This window comes from Barbus barbus, assembly GCF_936440315.1.
Source record: "Barbus barbus genome assembly, chromosome: 35".
Classification (NCBI taxonomy): Eukaryota; Metazoa; Chordata; class Actinopteri; order Cypriniformes; family Cyprinidae; genus Barbus; species Barbus barbus.
This window is the reverse complement of record NC_136763.1, coordinates 10406005-10425737: the sequence shown is the minus strand read 5'-3', so window position 1 is coordinate 10425737 and position 19733 is coordinate 10406005. Positions and strand designations below refer to the sequence as shown.

At 37.1% G+C, this 19733-nt stretch overlaps 1 protein-coding gene across 1 annotated transcript; it reads left to right on the top strand.

Moving 5' to 3' along the window:
* The first annotated feature begins 1189 nt into the window (after window positions 1-1189).
* On the top strand, window positions 1190-19147 carry LOC306855460 (leucine-rich repeat-containing protein 38-like). The gene is made up of 2 exons (XM_079394199.1): window positions 1190-2778; window positions 16860-19147. Exons 1-2 carry the CDS (start codon window positions 2151-2153, stop codon window positions 17105-17107), a joined length of 876 nt encoding a protein of 291 aa, XP_079250325.1. The 5' UTR covers window positions 1190-2150; the 3' UTR covers window positions 17108-19147.
* Window positions 19148-19733: the final 586 nt, after the last annotated feature.

The following is a 19733-nucleotide window of genomic DNA, read 5'->3' as shown; positions in this document are numbered from 1 at the left end:
CTGTTTATGAACACTGTTTATTTATAGAACATCTTTAAGGTAAGCTTTTAAAAGTTCATTTATCATGGTGTTCACGACAGTCCCTGGCTCACGCCATCCTGTACACCAATATTTTAATGATTCATAAAAAAATAATTGCTGTATGGCCATCTGAGATTTCAGCATGGAGATAATATTTTGGATTATTAGCACCATTTTTTGTTTGCTTCTCTTAGCACAATTTTTTGCATTTGGAATCTAATGGAGTGATGATGGAGTATATATATACACTTGCACGTTGTTTGCTCTTTTGTTGGTTTTGATTGCTTCTTATGTCCTCATTTGTAAGTCGCTTTGGATAAAAGCGTCTGCTAAATGACTAAATAAATAAATAAATAAATATATATGAATTGAAGACAATTACTTTTTTTCAATATGACAAATTAAATTTATGTGAAACTTTATGTGAATGTTGCTAAGATCATTGTCTTCAAGAGGGAGGTTGGCACACACAAAGAATGTCCTTCTGCAAGATGTTTTAAAGCCTGCCTTTATTCTGGATGAGTGCACTAAGCAGTGAGCTGTAAATTACAGTATTCATTCTAAGTCACGACTCTTTCAAATACCCTATTAGATTGCAGACTGATAGCTTTGTGACTCCATCATGCCATGTTTCACCGTACAGTTCATATCATTTTCTGGCTTTCTTTGTGTTTGCCAAAATCTGCTTTCCTAATTCCATTTACCTGTCTGGAGCTGTGTGAGCGTATGACGCTGTCTAGCTCCACCCTGCTGTCCTTTACTAAGCGGCAATGATTGAGTGAACTGCCTGGTGATAGCTAAATGAATTAAGACGTGCCCTTTGCTTCCAGAAACTTTCCTAATTAACTGTGGCACTGATGTCTGCTTAGTAAAATACAATAAAACAGGGCTGGGTCTCTGTGTGCCTCACTTCTGAAAAACTCTGGGAATCGATTTATGTCATATGAAGGTCAACCTGAGAGAATTACTAAAATCTCTTATGTGGGTTCAAATGCTTTTCTGATTTCTTGACATACAGAATAGATTTTCATAATGTGGAAGAGGCTAATGAAGGCTGATAAAAGAGCACAAAAACATGAACGCATGCAAAATCTGTTGCAATTGTGTGACCGTTTATCTCACAAGGAAATGACATCACGTGTTGAGTGCATGGTCACCTTGTCCCTCCATATTAAACAGCAAAGACAACACAGGACAAAAGCAGTGGAGTCCATGAGCCAGCATGCTGATAGACTTCCCCCGTTCCCCACGCCAGTCTCTAATCTGCATACAGACAACTTCTTTGTGGATATTTGGATTTCCTCACCATAGCAACAGAGCTGCAAAACCGTGCTGTGCAACCTCTCATCAGACACAGTCGTGCCTAGGCATCGCACGGCACGCGGGAGCCAGACGAAAGGGAGATAAGAAGAGGAAAAATAGAGCGGGGAAGAGGACACCGCTGCCTCGCACCTAATTCTCTGTGGGAATTCTCATCATTAGGACCATGACAGCTCAGTTACAACGGCCCCGAAGTGCCAAGGATCATATTCACAGCCACTGGTCGAGCAATCATTCTTGCGCTCAGCTGAGGGACAAATGGAGGGATGCAACAATTTCACTCTTTGCTCACCATGACAGAGCCTCTCTTTGCTGAATCCTTTTGTGTCAGACCAGCAGGCTTCGATCAAGCGTGGGTTAATTGCGAGAGAGCGGCTGGAAGAGCCCCCCTGCTCTTCCACGCTGCCAATCTGTTCGTGCCTCTGATTTTCCACTCATTCTGCTCTCTGGTCTCTGTTTACCTCTGTCTGCTGCTTTCTCCACCCCTTTCCCTCAGTCTCTCATGCTTTCACGCTCCCTCCCACAGCTTGCTATCTCTCCTCCCCTCGTGCCTTCAAAGCCAGCAGTCTGCTCGTCACTCCAGGGCTGCTTGCTACATGATCTCTCGGAAAACAGCGTCCGCGTCTTGCTCGAGCCGCTCTATGTGCAAGCCTTAAGATTTCTTGTCCAGGACGGCAGGATGCTCCTGCGCTGGCACTAATTCTCTGCTCAATTTTCCCTTCCCCTCCCCTTTCCTAATCTCCTGCCCTCTGACCCTCATCCCTCTACCCCTGACCCTATTCCCTCTCTTTTCCCTCTCTTTCTTGACCATGTTGCCATGTGTCCACTGGCTCCAGCCTGTCCTTGCCTTACTCTTCTTCACTTTGTTCACTCAAGGGGAAAACTGTCCAGCAACCTGCCTTTGCCCAGACCTTCACACTGTGGACTGTAGCGGGCGCGGACTTACCCGTCTTCCTGACGAGATCCCCTTGGACGTGCGGAGGCTGCTGTTGGCGAACAACTGGATACCACGGATTCCTTCGGATTTCTTCGTGCTCTACAGCGACCTGGTCTACCTGGACCTCCGCAACAACTCGCTCTCGTACATCGAGCCAGGCACCTTTAGCACATCCTCCAGGCTGGTTTTCCTGGACCTTGGTTGCAATAACCTGACCGAGATCCCCAAAGGGACTTTTGGGGAGTCGAGGAGCTTAATTAAGTTGCGCTTGGGCAACAACCCGCATTTGAGCATGGTCAACGAAGATGCTTTCATGGGTCTTACCTCCTTGCGTGAACTAGAACTAGAATGCAATGCCCTGTCTGGGCTACAGGTGGGTGCCCTGAGCCAGCTGCCCTCTCTCAGGGTGGTGAGGTTAGAGGGCAACCCTTGGGTGTGCAACTGCAACTTTGCCAACCTGTTCACCTGGCTGGTGGAAAACAGTCACAAGCTTCCCAATGGTGAGTCTTTGAATCTGGCATCAACTATTGTAGCTTGTTGAACCTTGTCTCACTGTTGCATAAACGTTACTGTATGACAGGATTCTTTGCTATTTATATTACTCCAGATTAAACAAGGGACCTCTTCCTCTGATCTAAATTTAGCTCTCTCTCCCACCCTCACAATGACTACAAGGGATTTCCAGAGTAATGACAGATAAATGAGGACAGCGCGGAAACATTGTGCGACCCCTTCAAGTATGCAGTGATGCCCTTATCCTCAACAGAGCTCACATTTTGCATTCCATATGGGAATGTGTTTTGTGATCATTATACATGTTGTGCATGCCAAACACCTGCTTACACCTCACGTCTGCAAACACAGTGATGGAAATAACCTGTTTATACTGATCTGTGATTAGTTTGTGGTAGAGTTCACAGAGGTTAAATGGATAGTGCACTCCAGAATATAAATTTTGTCATCATTTACTCAACTTCATACCTTTCTAAATCTGTATGACATTCTCTCCTCTTAGGAACATAAAAGAATGAGAATTTTGAAGAATATCTCAGTGATTTTTGTCCATACAATGGACATCAGTGGGGTCCAATATTGTTTTAGACACTACTCACTTTCACATAATGGACAAGAACAGTTAAACATTTTTCAAATTTCTTCTTTTATTTTCCTCACAAGAAAGAGGTTTGGAACAACCCGAATGCGAGTAATGATGACAGAATTTCATTTTTGGCATTTAATTATGATGTACTGAGTACTGTGGTTACACCATGTTTTGGTTTGTTTTCACCAAAATTGTACCATAACAATACCATGACACATATATATGGTAATCATTCAGTGTCATAATATATCATAGGAACATAATAATACCCTCACTGTGGTTGCAGCACTGTTTTGTAAGAGTAGTTCAGTATAAAAAATATGCGGGTTCTAAAAGCATAGAAAAAGCATATATAATATCTAGTCTCAGACATAGTCATAAAAAACATTTGGTGAGACAGAGAGAGAAAATTAAAGAGCATCATTCTCAGGAGAAGGGTTACTATGGAAAAAAATCAGCTTATACATTCAGTTCACTGTCTGACAAATAAAGCTCAGTGTTGTTCTGTGAAATAGATGATGGTGGAGATGGGAGCTGGGGAATTTCCACTGGACACTTTACTTAACATTCATCGACAGCAAACAGCAAAAAAAGCATTTTTACTTTCTGTGGATGCTTGTCTTTATATTGCTGAAAGCTGAATAGTAACTACATATTAGAGATACTGTATATTTCTTACAAATAAAATAGCTAAAATAAAATACAAAAATAAAGCACAAACATTCAATCATCTTCATCTACTTTCTACTTTTTTTCAGTAGAAAGTTTACAGCATTTCCACTGTAGTTGTGTTGCATTCTGTTCAAATAAATATTTTAATAATGTCTCAAACCCACAAGCAGCGTAAACTCATAAATCAGACCGTGAATAAAAGGATCTTATCTCCCTCTATCTATCTACATGCTAGATTTTTCTGCAAGAGGACGGGGAAATTTACAACTTGAAATTGTATATACAATCCTAGTCATCTTTTCTCTGTGGATAAAATGGAAAATAGATAACTCTGAACAAACATTATATCTAATGGGCAAACACCATGCAGCCCCAGAGCTCCATTATGTGTTATTTAGCTGAGCTGCTAGCTCTGTTTGTTTACATACGAACATGACCTTACTTTAGTGCAAGGAGAAGTTAAGAGCTTCTTGTGGGGAGTAAACACGCGAGGGCTAATAAAAGACAGTCCTCATGAGTCTCATGAAACGTATAGGCCCTAGTCTTTAATAAAAGTTTCTGATGATTCAACCACAGTGAGCAGAAAATCATCTTTATTACTATATCACTGGTCCATTTTCATTGCATTCACATTTGCTATGCTAATTCACATTTTGATTTGGTCCTTGAAAAGATGTTTGTGCACTGGGTAAAATATGAGATCCCTCAGTGGCTCCGACAAATAAATTTATCATGGGCTTTCAAAGCAGTCATTAGAGGGTCATAATGAATTGTACGAGAGAAGGGAGCCAAGCTAACATCAGCATCAGATGGTAAGCCAAAAGCAAAGCCAAGCCTCTGGCGTACCTGCCAACAGGCCTGCCGTAGATGCACTCTGAAATTGAGTTAGGAGCGCACATCTCACCTCATGTTTTCCACTTATTTCTGCATCACTGAGCTCTTATGACTTGAGGAAGTCCGAGAGCAGCTGGTTATAACTACAAACAACCTAGAATGACCTTTGGAGCAAACATAAACAGATGACTGGAATGTGCATGACAGCAAGTCCTAACAGGCTATTTATCTGCCTGAAGATGGACTTCACTTATGTTGATGTGATGAATCAGAGCATCACACTAATGCATTCAGATTGATAACTGATGTGTTGTGATCTAATCAACTACTGCTGCAATTATTGATTTGAATACAGCAGTTTATACTTGGTGCATTGCATTTCTAGTCGGTGAATTCTCCAAAGAAAAAGAGTAGCTTCTAGAGAAACAGTATATGCTGCCTTAGGGTTTAGGAAAATGGAGTTTTAAATCAAATAATCATTAGCTCCTCTCCACATATCAGAGGAATAGTTTATTACCCTCTTGAACTCCTCAGTATCACCCAAAATGCTTTGTGTTGGTCAGAAATGCAATTTGCGAATGTATATCTGCAGCATCAGAGCTCACCGTGGATTATCCCCTTAATGAGAAGATGGATTTCCCAGCAGCTAAAACTATCCGTTCTTATATTTCTAGCTTCATGAGAAAAATGATAAGGGAAAGAAACTGTTGGATTAGAAGCTGAAAATATTACTGTAGATTATCCTCTCACCGTTCCTCAGGCTATGTTACATTGTTTGATCTGATCTCACTAAAATAACACCCAAAGATGAGTTATTCACTAGCATTTTTCTTAAGTCATCTGCTGGCTTGGATTACGATGGTACAGTAAGGGCCTATGTAAGGGTCATTTCTAGGTCTTTTCTTATTGTCAAACATAAAAAAAAAAAAAGATTTATGAGCACTGTTTATTTATAGAACATGAAGTTAATTACATGGTGCACATTATATAAAATTAATCAAATCAATGAATTGAACCCACATATCAATATTTGCTGAGAGATGTTTTCAGATTTTTTATAATATTGATTATTATTATTATTATTGATTATTCAAGGTAATTATTAGTGACGCATTAATTTGACAAACGTTTTATTTAATTCCAAAAAGAGGTTTTAGAAGTCAATATATTGTTTGTTTTATTTTCATATCTTTGAGCATAAGACTATCACTGGCCTACATTTTTGGTGGGACATTTGTATAGAACACATTCCTTCTAGTAATTTCTAAAATGTAATTTGCATAGTTGTTATTTACATTTAGAGATGTCCTGCGCTACCTGCGGGAAGGAAGATTCTTGATCAGTTCCAATCAAATCTCCTAGAGCTGCTGAAAATAAATTATAATCTATCCAAAGATCTGTTGATTTGTCCATGTTTAAAATTGGTTTCTGTTATGGGCTTTGGACTTTGTCTTACCCACATATTCAAATAATCATATTCATCAGAATCATTTCGGAATCCCAGAAGAATTACCATTTTATTCTGAACCTCTCCGCTATCACACATTCATACTTCAGATGCAATTGTCTACCGCATACAAAACTGATGTGTTCAGATGAAATGTTAAGTATGCACTTAGGTTCAAGAGCATATGTGATTTGTATCCATGTGTTCAATACATAAATACGCAGCATCACTATGTTTGACAGATGGAGACCTGTTTTGGCGAATGAGGGTGTCTAGAAAATCCTCTGTGAGCATCATCATCAAGAATAAATGAGAGCCCATTACAGTCAATCACTGCCAAGCCTGGTTTGTATCATCAAAGATCTAATCGGTTGAGCTAATGGTCTTTATTCATCAATATAGCAGTTGCAACATTTATTCACTAAAATTAAATATAATTTTAAATATTAGACAGACAGACAGATAGATAGATAGATAGATAGATAGATAGATAGATAGATAGATAGATAGATAGATAGATAGATACAGATGAATGGCTCTGCTATTTAAGTGTTTTATTCTACGCTTATCGTGGCTGGTGTGTAACCAGTACAGATTTGCTGTGCTTGTTTGTGCTGGTGCTCTCTTTCACACATTTTGATTTCCCATGTGCCCATGTGATCATACGCCCTGAGCACAGACTAGGCAGCCTGGCAGAGTGGGCTGCAATGGATAATGGCTGATGTAATGATATAATGGACGGATAGGCCTTTTACTGTGTCACCTTTGAGCTATGTCTGGTGGATAAAGGCAAAAAACTGGCCAGCAGGGGTGTCTTTTAATGGATGGATAAATAAATATATGGTTAATCCGATCAAAAAGTGAGCAGGTGATATTCACTTGCCTTAAGTTTTTTTTTTTTTTTTTTTTTACTATGCATATAGAAATAAAGTGTCTTTTTTTATTAAAATGAATGTGAAAGTCAAATACTATCTTTAATGATCATAAAGTGAAATCGTGGGGAAAGAAGTGTTGCTAATCTATAAATTCTGCATAACCACTTCAGCATGACAAGTAAAATTAATTTAACATCAAATCAAATATATACAGGTCTAAATTTTTATATATATATATATATATATATATATATATATATATATATATATATATATATATATATCATAGACAACAGGCAAATAATAACATTAATAATAAGAATAATAATTATTATTATTAATATTACAGACCTTATTAATATTCACTGTTAGAAATATTATATAATTATGGATGAGCTCAGTGGACTTTCTCAGCCTACCAGCAGACTCCACCATGAATCTTTTACGAGGGAAACCACGGCTGTCATCACTGCTCTTGGTTAAGACAGAACAAACACATCTATAATTAACATCACCTGTGACCTCAGACTGCCCTGAACAGCTTAACAGGAGTCTGAAGGGACTCTTTTTAACTGATTTACAACCAGCTCTTTCCACCCAAGAAGTGTTAACTGAAACCTTATGAACTGACCTCAGTTTAAGATGAACATGGCTTTAAACCTAAATATGTATTTTGGCTATATGTATGTTGTTGTTTTTCAAAGCAACTTTCAGTTTAGTCAAGGTAAACATTTTATCAGTATGTTTCCTCGGAACTGAATCCATGACCCAAGGCTTATTAGTTCGCACTCAGTGTTGTATAACAAACCGCTTGAATAAAAGGAGTCATATGACTTCAGATTTCGTCAGTTTTCTATCAGGTCTAGCCTATTCTATACTGTCCAGCCTTTTATCACATGATGTAAATATGAACTGAACAGGTGGACATACATGCCCAAATAAATAGATCATTTAAATTGAATTAACTTCCACCATCTGGCATGTCTAGAATATAGTCTGGCATGCTGTATTTTTGCATATTTCCACATTATGTAATAGAAATCACATAGTGTGTTTTCAGAGGCATGCATTATGTTCTGCCCCCACTTTGTTTGTAATAAAACTCTGGATCCTGTCTGTTGTGTGGCTGCTGGCATATTTACGTAAGTGCGATAGCATGTATTTTTTGCATGCTTAAAATAATCCACCGTATGGTCTGCTTCATGCCGCAAATGGCATCCAGAATGTGTCTAAACGCACCACTGAGAGCAGTCCCATGTGTCTGTGACGTCACCAAATCCCCCGTATGAGGGAAACCCCTCCTGATTAGAATGAGTCACGCACAGCTCTTGCTGACACAGGACCGAGAGCGTCTTTAGTATGAGTCTCTCTCGCTTACTAATTCTCTACCTCCCTTTGACCTTTCTGTGAGCTCCATCTTTTACACTGATTTTGTGTTTAAATGCAAATGCATGCAAAACAGCACCGTTTTCTGAGCTCAATCAAACAGCTTATACTTGTACCCTCAAAGAGAGCCCTTGAGTACCTGTGCAGTGTATTACAAGGTAGAGAGCAAAGCTAGAGTTAAGCTGAGGTCAGGCAAGGTTGTCAATACACTGAAATGCACACCGGCTATTCATGCATCTGCAGTCAATGGCCTGAATGGAGTTAGAGATGGGGACGATGCCAGACTCCAATATCAGGCTTACGTCGGCCAGGTAAATCAATCACTGGCAAGAGTGTGTTACACCGGACCATTCATTCCTTTTACCAGACGCAAATTTTGAATGTAATCCATCAAGTGCAGACATCACCTTGACGACATCCAAGTCACTTCGAATCGCTCGCTCGCCACTATTCCTAATATACTGAATGCTGCACGGTTCACTAGATGGGGAAGAATGAATGGTGAATTTCAGTGAGGACATAAATAGCAATATTTATGAAATATTATAATAATAAGTAATATTGTGAAATATTACAATAGAAATGAGTTTTATTAAATGTAAAATTTCTTTTAAAATTTTAATTTATTCCTGTGATGGCCAAGCTCTCTTCAGTGTCACTTGATCCTTCAGAAATTATTTTAGTACATAATTGTGTTGGTGCTCAAGAAACATTTCTTATTATTATCAATGTTGAAAACTGTTATGCTGATTAATATTTTTATAGAAACCATGATATACACACGCAAACATCCAAAGTTCTATCGTGAAACTCTAGATGGCGCAGTTCGATAGGTCAAACTCAATCTGACATAATGACATCATCACATGGCGCAGCAGATTGGTTCTTTTCGTATCAGCAGTCAGTGAGCTCACTGCTCAACATTCAAATGCTTGGCTAATGCTTGCTGTAGCAGTTGCAGTGCGCTTCAGAAACCCTCCACCTTCCCCAGCTCCACCTGTATAGATCCAGGGATTAAAGTTTTCCGTTGCTACAATGGATTTCTGTCAATTGGAAAAAAATGAGGTGAAAAGAAACATGTAACACGAACCAAAAAAATCATCCCCGCCATGGCTGCAGCTTTAACATAGTGACGCCGTTCGCGTCATTCACTGTCGGGTTAATAGCAGAGAACACAGAGCAGAACTTGAATTTTGGCGAGGGATTGCGGGTATTAATAATAATTCTACTCATTCCTGCAGGTTCCACGCTTATAACACGATGACAGATAACGGAATGTATCATTTGTACATGCTTTTGAGTCTTGCTTATTTAAAGTGAAAGAGAACTGACAGTGAGTGACAGCTTTTAAAGATTATTATGAGAGTTTGCAAATGTGATATTGATTTAATACAACAGTTCAATAAACAAGAAGTTAATATTAAGTGACTTACGTTGTCTGACTATAACACTACTGCCTGATTTTACTCTATTTTATCAACGAAAATAGTTCCAAATAAAGTCACAGCTCAGCCGCTGCGTATCTCCAAAAGCAAACACAGCAGTGTTTCGTTCATGAATGAAAGTGCGTTTTTTTGAACGAATCTAGTGAGTCAGTGATTCATGATTACCCATTCAAAAAGACAGTCACTTGTATAAATGAATCAGCCATTCGAACTAATCAATTGAATGAATGATTCTGGCGAATTCAGTTTAATTTTTAACGTATAAGTTCAGTTATTTAAATCATTTAATATTTCTATATTCAAAATTTTATATTTAAAACATTAATCTCAACATGAATTTATGAATTTAATTGCACTCATGCCACCTCTGAGCCTCATTAAACATCTGAAAATGTACCTACAAGCCACTATTGTGTTCTTCTGTGTCACCTCTATAGTACAAATTATTTTTTTATTAATACTAATTTCATATGATTGGTAATTGTCTTATTTTTGTCTCTTTGTCTTAATTGTCTTATTTTACTTCTCATTATATTGTTTTAATTAGAAATTTTAAAAAGCTTATAAACTAATTTTTGAATTTGACACAGATGATGACCTACTTTTAATACAATTTGTAAAATTCCATTACAAAGGTAAAAAGAAAATGACCCTGTAAATCATTTGGAGTCAAATCAGCTCATATTAGGAAGGCTAATTTTTTTTATCAGAATTTTTAATTATTGATCAGAAGGTGCTCCTAAGGACAAGTGCTCCTAATTACAAGAAGAAAAAGAACTGCTCTTAAACTGGGTGTGTGACGGGTATGGCTGTGGAATGGGGTTTGGCCAAGGAAAAAATTGCAGTCAAAATATATATTTTTTTACTTTAACCCCTGTAGATCTGCTACGAGGTGATTCATGTATGCTATATGGGGGGTTATTTCATATGTTATGTGCAGCAACAGTATTTCTTACATGCTCACAGCATGCTCACAACACCAAGCTCGGGATATAGCCTGAACTCTCCTATCCCCTAAGATGGGATAAGAAGAGTGAGGAGTTGGGGTGGTAGAGGGATGCCAGAAAACTGTCATGGGACAGTTGGCTGTATATATATTGTGCTAATTAATTTGATTATCTAAACAAGCTCCACCGGTGCTGAATTGGTTGATTATCTGTACATGCTCCTCCCGTACTTTGTTAATAAAACATCATGTATTAAGTTGCTGTCTCCAGAGGGGGTGACATTCACCCTCTAATTCATGTTTGACAATAACACATTGATTTAGGGAGTAAAATATGGATGTAAGCAAGAGAGGAACAATTTTGGTCCTCCAAAATACCTTTGTTAAAGAACAAGCTTTGACAAAGTATAACAGTGTGATCTTCTGTGTGGCTCATAAAAGCCCGTCATGCTGACAATTGAAAGTGGCGCATTATCAGATTTGAAGCAACACTGCTCAGTTGTATAACAGGGTCATATTAAATGTTAAAACTGACAGAATTAGGCTTACTCCCTGCAGCAAAAACTTATTTAGGTTGAAAGGTCAGAGAAAATCTGTGTGATTAATCTCAGCTATCCCAAACCCACGTTAGACAGAAGACTATCTTATGGCACTCACGAGAGAGAGAGCCTGACACCATCTAGGCACAGCTTGTCTCAGATCTTCTCATTAAAAGCGAGCGAGTGTGATAGTTTTCCTCTGGGCCTCTTAGCGCTATCCGGGAATCTGACCATTTTGAGTGTTCAAAGCTCTGCTTTCACAACCGAGGGTATAAAAAGACCTAGTCTATTTTACGGAGTTTGCAGTGTTAACATGTACCCGAAATAACATGTAAGATGAAAAGTTTTAAAACAAGTAATTTAGCCTAAATGCCGGCAAACTGTGTCAGAATTTTAGATTTTTTTTTTTTAATTTTCAAAACAAAATTATATTTATTTTCACATTCTACATTAAAATTCCTTCGATATTATATATGACTTGTTGGAATCAGACCAACAATAATGGAGCTAGAGCCGTTGAAGGCCAGTCAGCAGAGTTGATTTTGAGAAAAATCTAGTTAAAGTTTTCTGAAGATTCCAAAGAAAAATCACCAAGCAACGTTCCATATTTTCCTCCAATTCTTTTCTCAATAATAATTATTATATTATTAATCACAATATAGCTATTTTTATCTTTGTTATTAAAAATAAGATAAAAGAAAATAAACATTCTGTCTTTGCTTTTAATGGTTGATTAACATTGAGATGTATATGTATATGAGCTGTAATGCATGGATCTAATATAATTTCTAATCTAATCTAATCTATAGAATTTTTATGATGGCTGTTGTTGTTGTTCATTAAATATTTTAATTCAATAAATAATATTGTATATAAATAATATTAGCATTTAATAATAGTATTTAGTATTAGGTGTGTGTGTGTTTGTGATGGTGATTTTAGTTACATTATTCCGCTATTAGATGGCGACAAGTGACAGTCAGCAGTAAAGACTTTTATATTGAAAGAGACTGTAACAGGGGTGTAAACTAGTTTTTTTTTTTACTAAATTATTTTTATTATTACAACACCTTGTAAGATGCAGCCAACAAATGCACTGATCAGCATTGTCATCGGAAATCTTATTAGACAAAGATATCGCTTCCCTCAGCGGACATTGAAACTAATGAGATTGAACTGAAGAATGAATGCTGTATCAGACACGGGTAATCACACTCGCTCAGTCCATCGCTCTCATAATACTCTACAGTGAGCTTTAAAAACAGTAATTACAATACGTTTTTAATGAAGCAACTCAAAGTTCCTTCATTACTAGTTCTAATGTGACGTTTTTGAAATAGTAACGGAGGCTTGGGCTCAGCTGTAAAACTGTAAAATTGAGATTTGAATCCGTGGCAGAGGGAAGTAGTTCACACAAAAGAGGTTTTTAAAGACACTCTTGCCTTGTGCCAATCACAGCCGTGCTGATATACAACAATATTGCACGGCTACTCGTGTGATATTGCTCATTTATCTAATTCTGTAAAATCAGCATGTAGTATTTTACATTTCAAATGCTTTGTCTTTAAAATGTTCTGACTCATTCTTCCCCTTTAAATGTTATAAAAATCAAACCCTCCCCTTTAAGAGCTCTGAATAATATTAGCTGCTCCACTTTTCATCTGACTTTTTTTATGGTAGGGGAACATACTGACACCACAGTATCAATCAGAGCATCCTTAGTAGAACAGTTCCTTTAAATAAACTTGAAATGTAACTTTCAGAATACAAACATATTGGAAATTTCCTCAGGCTCTTCAGCTGCTTGTGCCTGTTTTTGTCCTCCATCAACACAGCATATAAATATCAAACAGTGTTTAAAATCTCCTTGAACCGTGGCACATGCAGTGCACCCGAGGACACATATATATGATTGAAATTTCAGAAACCTAATTTCCACGAAATGTAGCAGGCTGCCATATAGTAGGCTGCCCAGGCCACTCGTTCAAGTACAGTAACCTGTGATGGAAATACATAATTTACCAACCTTAACCAGGTCACGATGCGCTGAGGTCAAGAATATTTCCTGCCACACTGAGTATTGATTAATTTCTCTCTATGAACACAGCCTGTGCTATCCATTTCCTAAGAACGAAAATAGAAGAAACAATTATATCTTGAGCAGGTATTCGTGAAGTCTTAAGCAACGTTAATCAACCTGAACAGACATGATCAGAGAGAATAACCTCTTAAAGTGCCAGAGGCCACTGTCTGAAGTAAGCGGAGTGGTGAGTGTGTGACGAAGCTATGTGAATATAAATAAAAGGCAATTTATCTTCTTCATCCTCCAGCAAGTTATTCTGACACTAAGGCACAGATGGACTCTCCAAGCTCACATTTCAGACTTGCTCTCTTACATTTGTCTTGAGCAGCGTCCACCCACCAGCTTGGTTTCCCCAGGTACTTCCACCTTTGTGTTAATCATATCTACATTTTATGCCTGATACCTGCAGGGAATTTATCGCACATAATGTATTTATCTTGGAAGCTTGTCATTCTATGCACCCCCCCCCCCCCCAAAAAAAAAAACACACACTCCAGTTTCATTGTAATGTTCCCTGCTAAATATCTGTCAACAGCTCCACAAAAGTTGTAAATCTCATGATCTGTGAGGATGGTGCTCCATTGCAGTGATACGTTAGAGATCATGTTTGTGATAAAGACAGGTCAGGAATGGTCGTGGCTGTCATAGAGGACTGGTGACTAATGCCACGAGATATCGGACTAAAATCATACTGTGAATAACATCCTGACAACCTCAAGGTCTGCAGAGTGTATCAGTTTACAACTGTCTATGATTACCCGCCAACATGCTTCTGTTTTCAACTGGTAATTTGCGAACATTTCCTCTGTACTGACTTGCTAGAAAATAACATGAGTTTCAGTGCATAATAAAAACACAAGGCTGGCTGGTGTCAGGGCTGAGGCTGAGGCCATGACTGTGGCAACCCATAATTAAAATGTCTTCATAGGCTTTAATTGTTACATCAAGTCCTTGATGTAAATGAAATTACACGTCAGTTTAATGAACACTGTAAAACATCTGACTGTGAATGTGACAGCATAATACTGCCTACTACTTATCATACTGTTATATATCATAAAATCACAGTATCACGTCGAAATGGAATTAATTTCAGAACTATTATGGTAAATTGCTGTTAAATTCTCATTTGTGAGTCAGCAAATCCTTCACCATTTGTCCCAGATGATTAAATGTGGGTGAAAAAATAAAAATTAAGAATTAACATACATAAATTTGTATACAGTTATGCATCATTTTAAATGGTATTAGCCTAATGAGTGAAAATTACCTTGTGTGCACTGATTTCCTAGTAAAATTTGAGTACGGTAACTTACTGTAAAATATTAGTTAAACCATGTAAAATGCTTGCAGCGTTTTACATTACAGAGCAAATTAAAATGAGAGAAGCTAGATTCACAACTCTGTCGTCTTCTGCCATTGTGCAGATATCCCACACAAACTGTGAGTTAGGTCTGGATATAGTTACATCTCCCACACAGAGCCTCACGCTCCAGTGCATCAGATGACCTGGCTGTTAAAAGCAATGAAAGCAAACATGTCATCACTCCCATTGTTCTGTGAGACTGCACGTTCTGAATGCAAGAGAGAGAGAGAGAGAAACGAGTGAAAAGCCCATTGCTTGTTTTATGATATGCTCCTGCCGTTTTATTTCTTGCATCTAAGCAATCAGCCATGGAAGAAAACAAGCCTGCCTTGATATGCTCTTCAGAACCCATTTACTTTTCTTATTTCTTTTTGTTTTTCGCTCATTTAGACGAAGACGCATTTTTCTATGTAAAATTCTTCCATGTAAACGCTAATCACACTCTTATTAACATCTACTCGCATACACAAATATATAATTTACATTTATATAATGCGAGTTGATTATATTTCTCTGTGCAGCTGAAAGCTGTTGTCGGATATTCCTCTCTGTGGATTTCATGATTATGTGCTGTCAATGTGCCCAAGTCTTATATGCCCTTGATTCAGTCTCATTAACATGCAGCAGTGAATCAGCAGGACCATGCTGAGTGCGTGTGTGTGTGTGTGTGTGTGTGTTGTTTTAAATGAGTGAGTGCTGACAATCTGACTCCTGTCCTGGTCAAATAGTGGCATAAATAAACATGAGAGCTATTTTAGGCCATCTCATAAGCCCCCTGCTATTTTGTTTCCATCTATAATATTCAAAGATTTCTTGAAATGAGTCCAGCGATTCCATTTGTGTAAGATGAATCTGATCTGAATGCTCATACAGAACAATTGTCCAGTCCTTGGATGTTAACTAATAAAGCTGTACTATTACTGTCATTATGTTATGGTTATGTTATATATCTGTTGTGTATTTAGTCTAATGAGATAACATTCAGACAATATGCATGTCTATATATCGGGGTTCAGAGTTTAAGAATCGGTTCCCTTTCAGTTCAATGAGTTTGAATCAGAAATGAAATGCTCACACTAGACAGGAAACTGCATTGGAATGACAGAAAGAAAATATTTACCTGAATTGAATTATTGAAAAATAAAAATAAAATCGACACATTTAAACTTTCCTTTAAAAGTTTGGGGTCAGTACGATTTTTTAAATGTTTTTGAAAGAAGTCTCTTAGCAAGCTGCATTTATTTGATCAAAAATACAGCAAAACAGTAATATTGTGAATACTATTACAATTTAAAATAACTGTTTTCTATTTGAATATATTTTAAATATAATTTATTCATGTGATGGCAAAGCTGAATTTTCAGCACCATTACTCCCGTCCTCAGTGTCACGTGATCCTTCAGAATTCATTCTAATATGCTGATTTGCTGCTCAAGAAACATTTATTATTATAATCAATGCTGAAAACAGTTGTACTGATTAACTTTTTTGTGGTAACTGTGATGCATTTTTTCAGTATTCTTTGATGTATAGAAATTCAAAAGAACAGCATTTGTTTGAAATAGAAATCTTTTGGAACATTATAAATATCTCTACTGTCATGAATTTAATACATCTTTACTGAATGAAGTATTAAATACTTTCACACGTTCAAATTTCCAAGCTTCATTTTATTTATCTTTTGCCGACCCCACACTCTAATGCAGACTATTACCCTAAAGACCATGCAGTAAAATATATGGTCAGAAGAAGACCGCAAGAGTTTTTAGACGTTGCCCTTCATGTAATCAATATCACTGTAATGTAGAGTCGTACGCAAAATCAAATGTACTTATGACTTTAATACAAATATAATTTGTGATACTGTTTTTGTTCTGTTTATACAGGTATAGAGGGTATGGAGTGTTCCTTGCCCACCGACGGACGTCGTGTGCCTCTCAGCCAGCTCTCCCAGGACAGTTTTCGGGAGTGCCAGATCACCCTCACGCTCACTGATTTCCTCATCATCATCTTCTCGGGCATCTCCGTCTCAGTGGCCGCCATCATGGCCAGCTTCTTCCTGGCGTCCACCGTCCACTGTTTTCAGCGCTGGAGCAAGGGCACTAAAGGAGACGAGGAGGAGAGTGAAGAATGAGGAGGGGGTTTAGGGCTGAACGACCTTCAATCTGATTCAGTGCTGTCAGTTTCTGACAGAGTTCAAACAAACAGCGTGACTGAACAGACACCAGGTAGAACTCGAACAGATATAACCTGATTGATAGTGCCAGCACTAATAGAGTGACTAGTACAGACGCAGTGCCCTCAGAATCGAAGGATATTTGGTATGAAAGCAAGCCTTAGTATGCAAACTTCCAGGGATTTACTTGTTAAAGGAAATTCTTTGAGATCTTGTCCTGCAGTAGAGATTCAGTGTTGTTGAATACTCATGTCTGTAGAGTTTCCCTTCTTGTAGTCAACATAAAGTTAGCAAAATACAACTGTACTACTTGGTGATTGTGCCAAATTAGCACAGGTAGACAGCAATGGTTCAGACAAGCACTGTTGATCCATGGTGAGGAATTATCACTATAGAAAGTCATGCAAGGTAATGTTGCAGCCAAGTATACATGATAGAAGCCATTTTCCTGATGAAAGGGGAAAAATGAAGGGAAAAATAACTTAGACCTTAGAGAGATTTCAGAGAGCATTACCTGTAATTGAAAGTATAGCGCTTAATGTGAATAGTCGTGTCAAATACCGCACTTTAAAATGGTCCTACCTGACATTGTCCCTCAAACCACCAGGTACACTGGTTCAGCCCAGATCTGCCAAAGAATGCTTTGACTGAGGGACTGAGGTTAATGTGTTTTGAAATATAGATTTATTTTTCTTTAAAGAAAGTTTGTGATCTTAGCAAGATTACATTTATTTAGCGTAATTATGGTACTACTCACATATAATGATATATAATATCCTTAATGTGACTAAAGACAATATCTATGAGATGGAGATAAGTTTATTCTACAAATGTCATTGTATTATTCAATTATTTGTCTTAAAAGTATATTTAAAAAGGCATACAGTGGGACCAAAACGTATTTGGGCATTTAAGTCAGACATTGCAATATGTAACAAAATACTGAACCAAGGAAAAGATGGCTGTTTGGTTTAAATAAAAACAATTAATTACATGATATTATCAAAAAATTTAATTGAATTTTAAAATGAAATTCCAAAAAAGTTCCAGAAAAGTGACATTTGAACTGACAAAAGGTTCTGCATTCTTCATTTGCTGATGTCACATATCTATTTTATTTATAACAAAATGATTTTCACACATTTTTAGGTGCCACTTAAGTGTCCAAATATGTTTTGAGGCCACTGTACGTTCACGTGTCTACAGATTGCTGTCTAGTGTCGACTAATAATAATACAGTGTGTAACTAACTGGCATACATTTCTGTTCATAATGTCAATTCCATCAGTTCCAAGAAAATTATTTAGTCAATAGAGCGTATGGGGAAAATGATTTTCGAATGTCAGAAAAAGACATTTGATTGTTTGTGTTTTCCTTTATGAATATTTCTATCAGTCTTCTTTCATATCTTTATTTGAAAGGGCTTCATATAGAATTAGGTTAATGTCTTTTGCACAATTTCAAGAATCATATTCATTAATATCTAAATATATCACCATCCTCTGTTCCATTGTTGCTGTTGACAGATGCTCTGGATGTACTATTTAGAGAATATATAGCTCTTTTTCCCAGACAGGAATCACAACTTCATTTTTGCATTGCATGAATAATTAATTGGATGTGTGAAATGAAGCAGACAGTGTGCTAGCCTTCAAAAATGTTGGGAAAAAGAAATCATTGTGATTCAAAGACTGTCTTATTTTAAAATAATTATATTCTGCTCACACAACCTCAGCCATCATATTGTGTTGGATGTAAGAAGCACAAATGCATATTAATGTAATGTAAATATTCTGGTGTCAGGACACTGTTGACCCATATGCATAAACTTTCAAAGCTAGACTGTAGCATGATATCATCAGCAGAACTTAAACCTGCAGCTATTGTCATATTAAATTATTTTTTTTTCACATATATTTTGAAACAGCTGTTCAGTCAAAAAGTAAAACAAAACAAAAAAAAAACTTTGTATTTGCAAGTGAAATGAGGCATTATCATAAAAAAAAAAATCTAATTGTGAACGAATATTATAGACACTTACTATGCCATGACAATAGAGTTGGTCAGTCATGACGTCAATTTGTTTGCAGACCTTAGCATGGCTTCCCGTTAGAATTTAAAATTTAATTTTTATTTTTTTCATTATGAATAAAACAAGAAAATATAAAGTAATAACAATAATGAGAGTAATCTATACAAATAGACAGTGTTTACAGTCAAATCTCAAATGTGAAATTTGCAAAAAAGAAAGCAAAGACTGATATAAGGAGAATCAGTTGTAAATTCAGCATCTTGTTTTAAAATATATTTTAAATTGTCAACTCGTGAAATCAAAAACTGCTCACTTATTTGAAATTGCTGAGAGAACTCGTGACCTGAAAGATTTTAGTGCTACAAACAGAACAGTATCTGATTTTACACAAATCTGTTGAATAATGACATTTGCAATTACCAAATGCATCAAATTTCCATAATCAATAGTTTTCTTCATTGTTTTCTTCATTGTCTACAACAGCAAGTAAAATATGGCGTGTTCATTGCTGTACCGTCTGTTTCTGAATTCAGTATGTGTCGTTTGAAAAGA

What these genes read in the sequence shown, in the direction of transcription:
- LOC306855460 (XM_079394199.1), top strand. Translation starts at nt 2,151, where the DNA reads ATGTTGCCATGTGTCCACTGGCTCCAGCCTGTCCTTGCCTTACTCTTC. An exon ending in CAGTCACAAGCTTCCCAATG is followed by an intron (nt 2,779 to 16,859) that starts GTGAGTCTTTGA and finishes CTGTTTATACAG; the next exon opens with GTATAGAGGGTATGGAGTGT.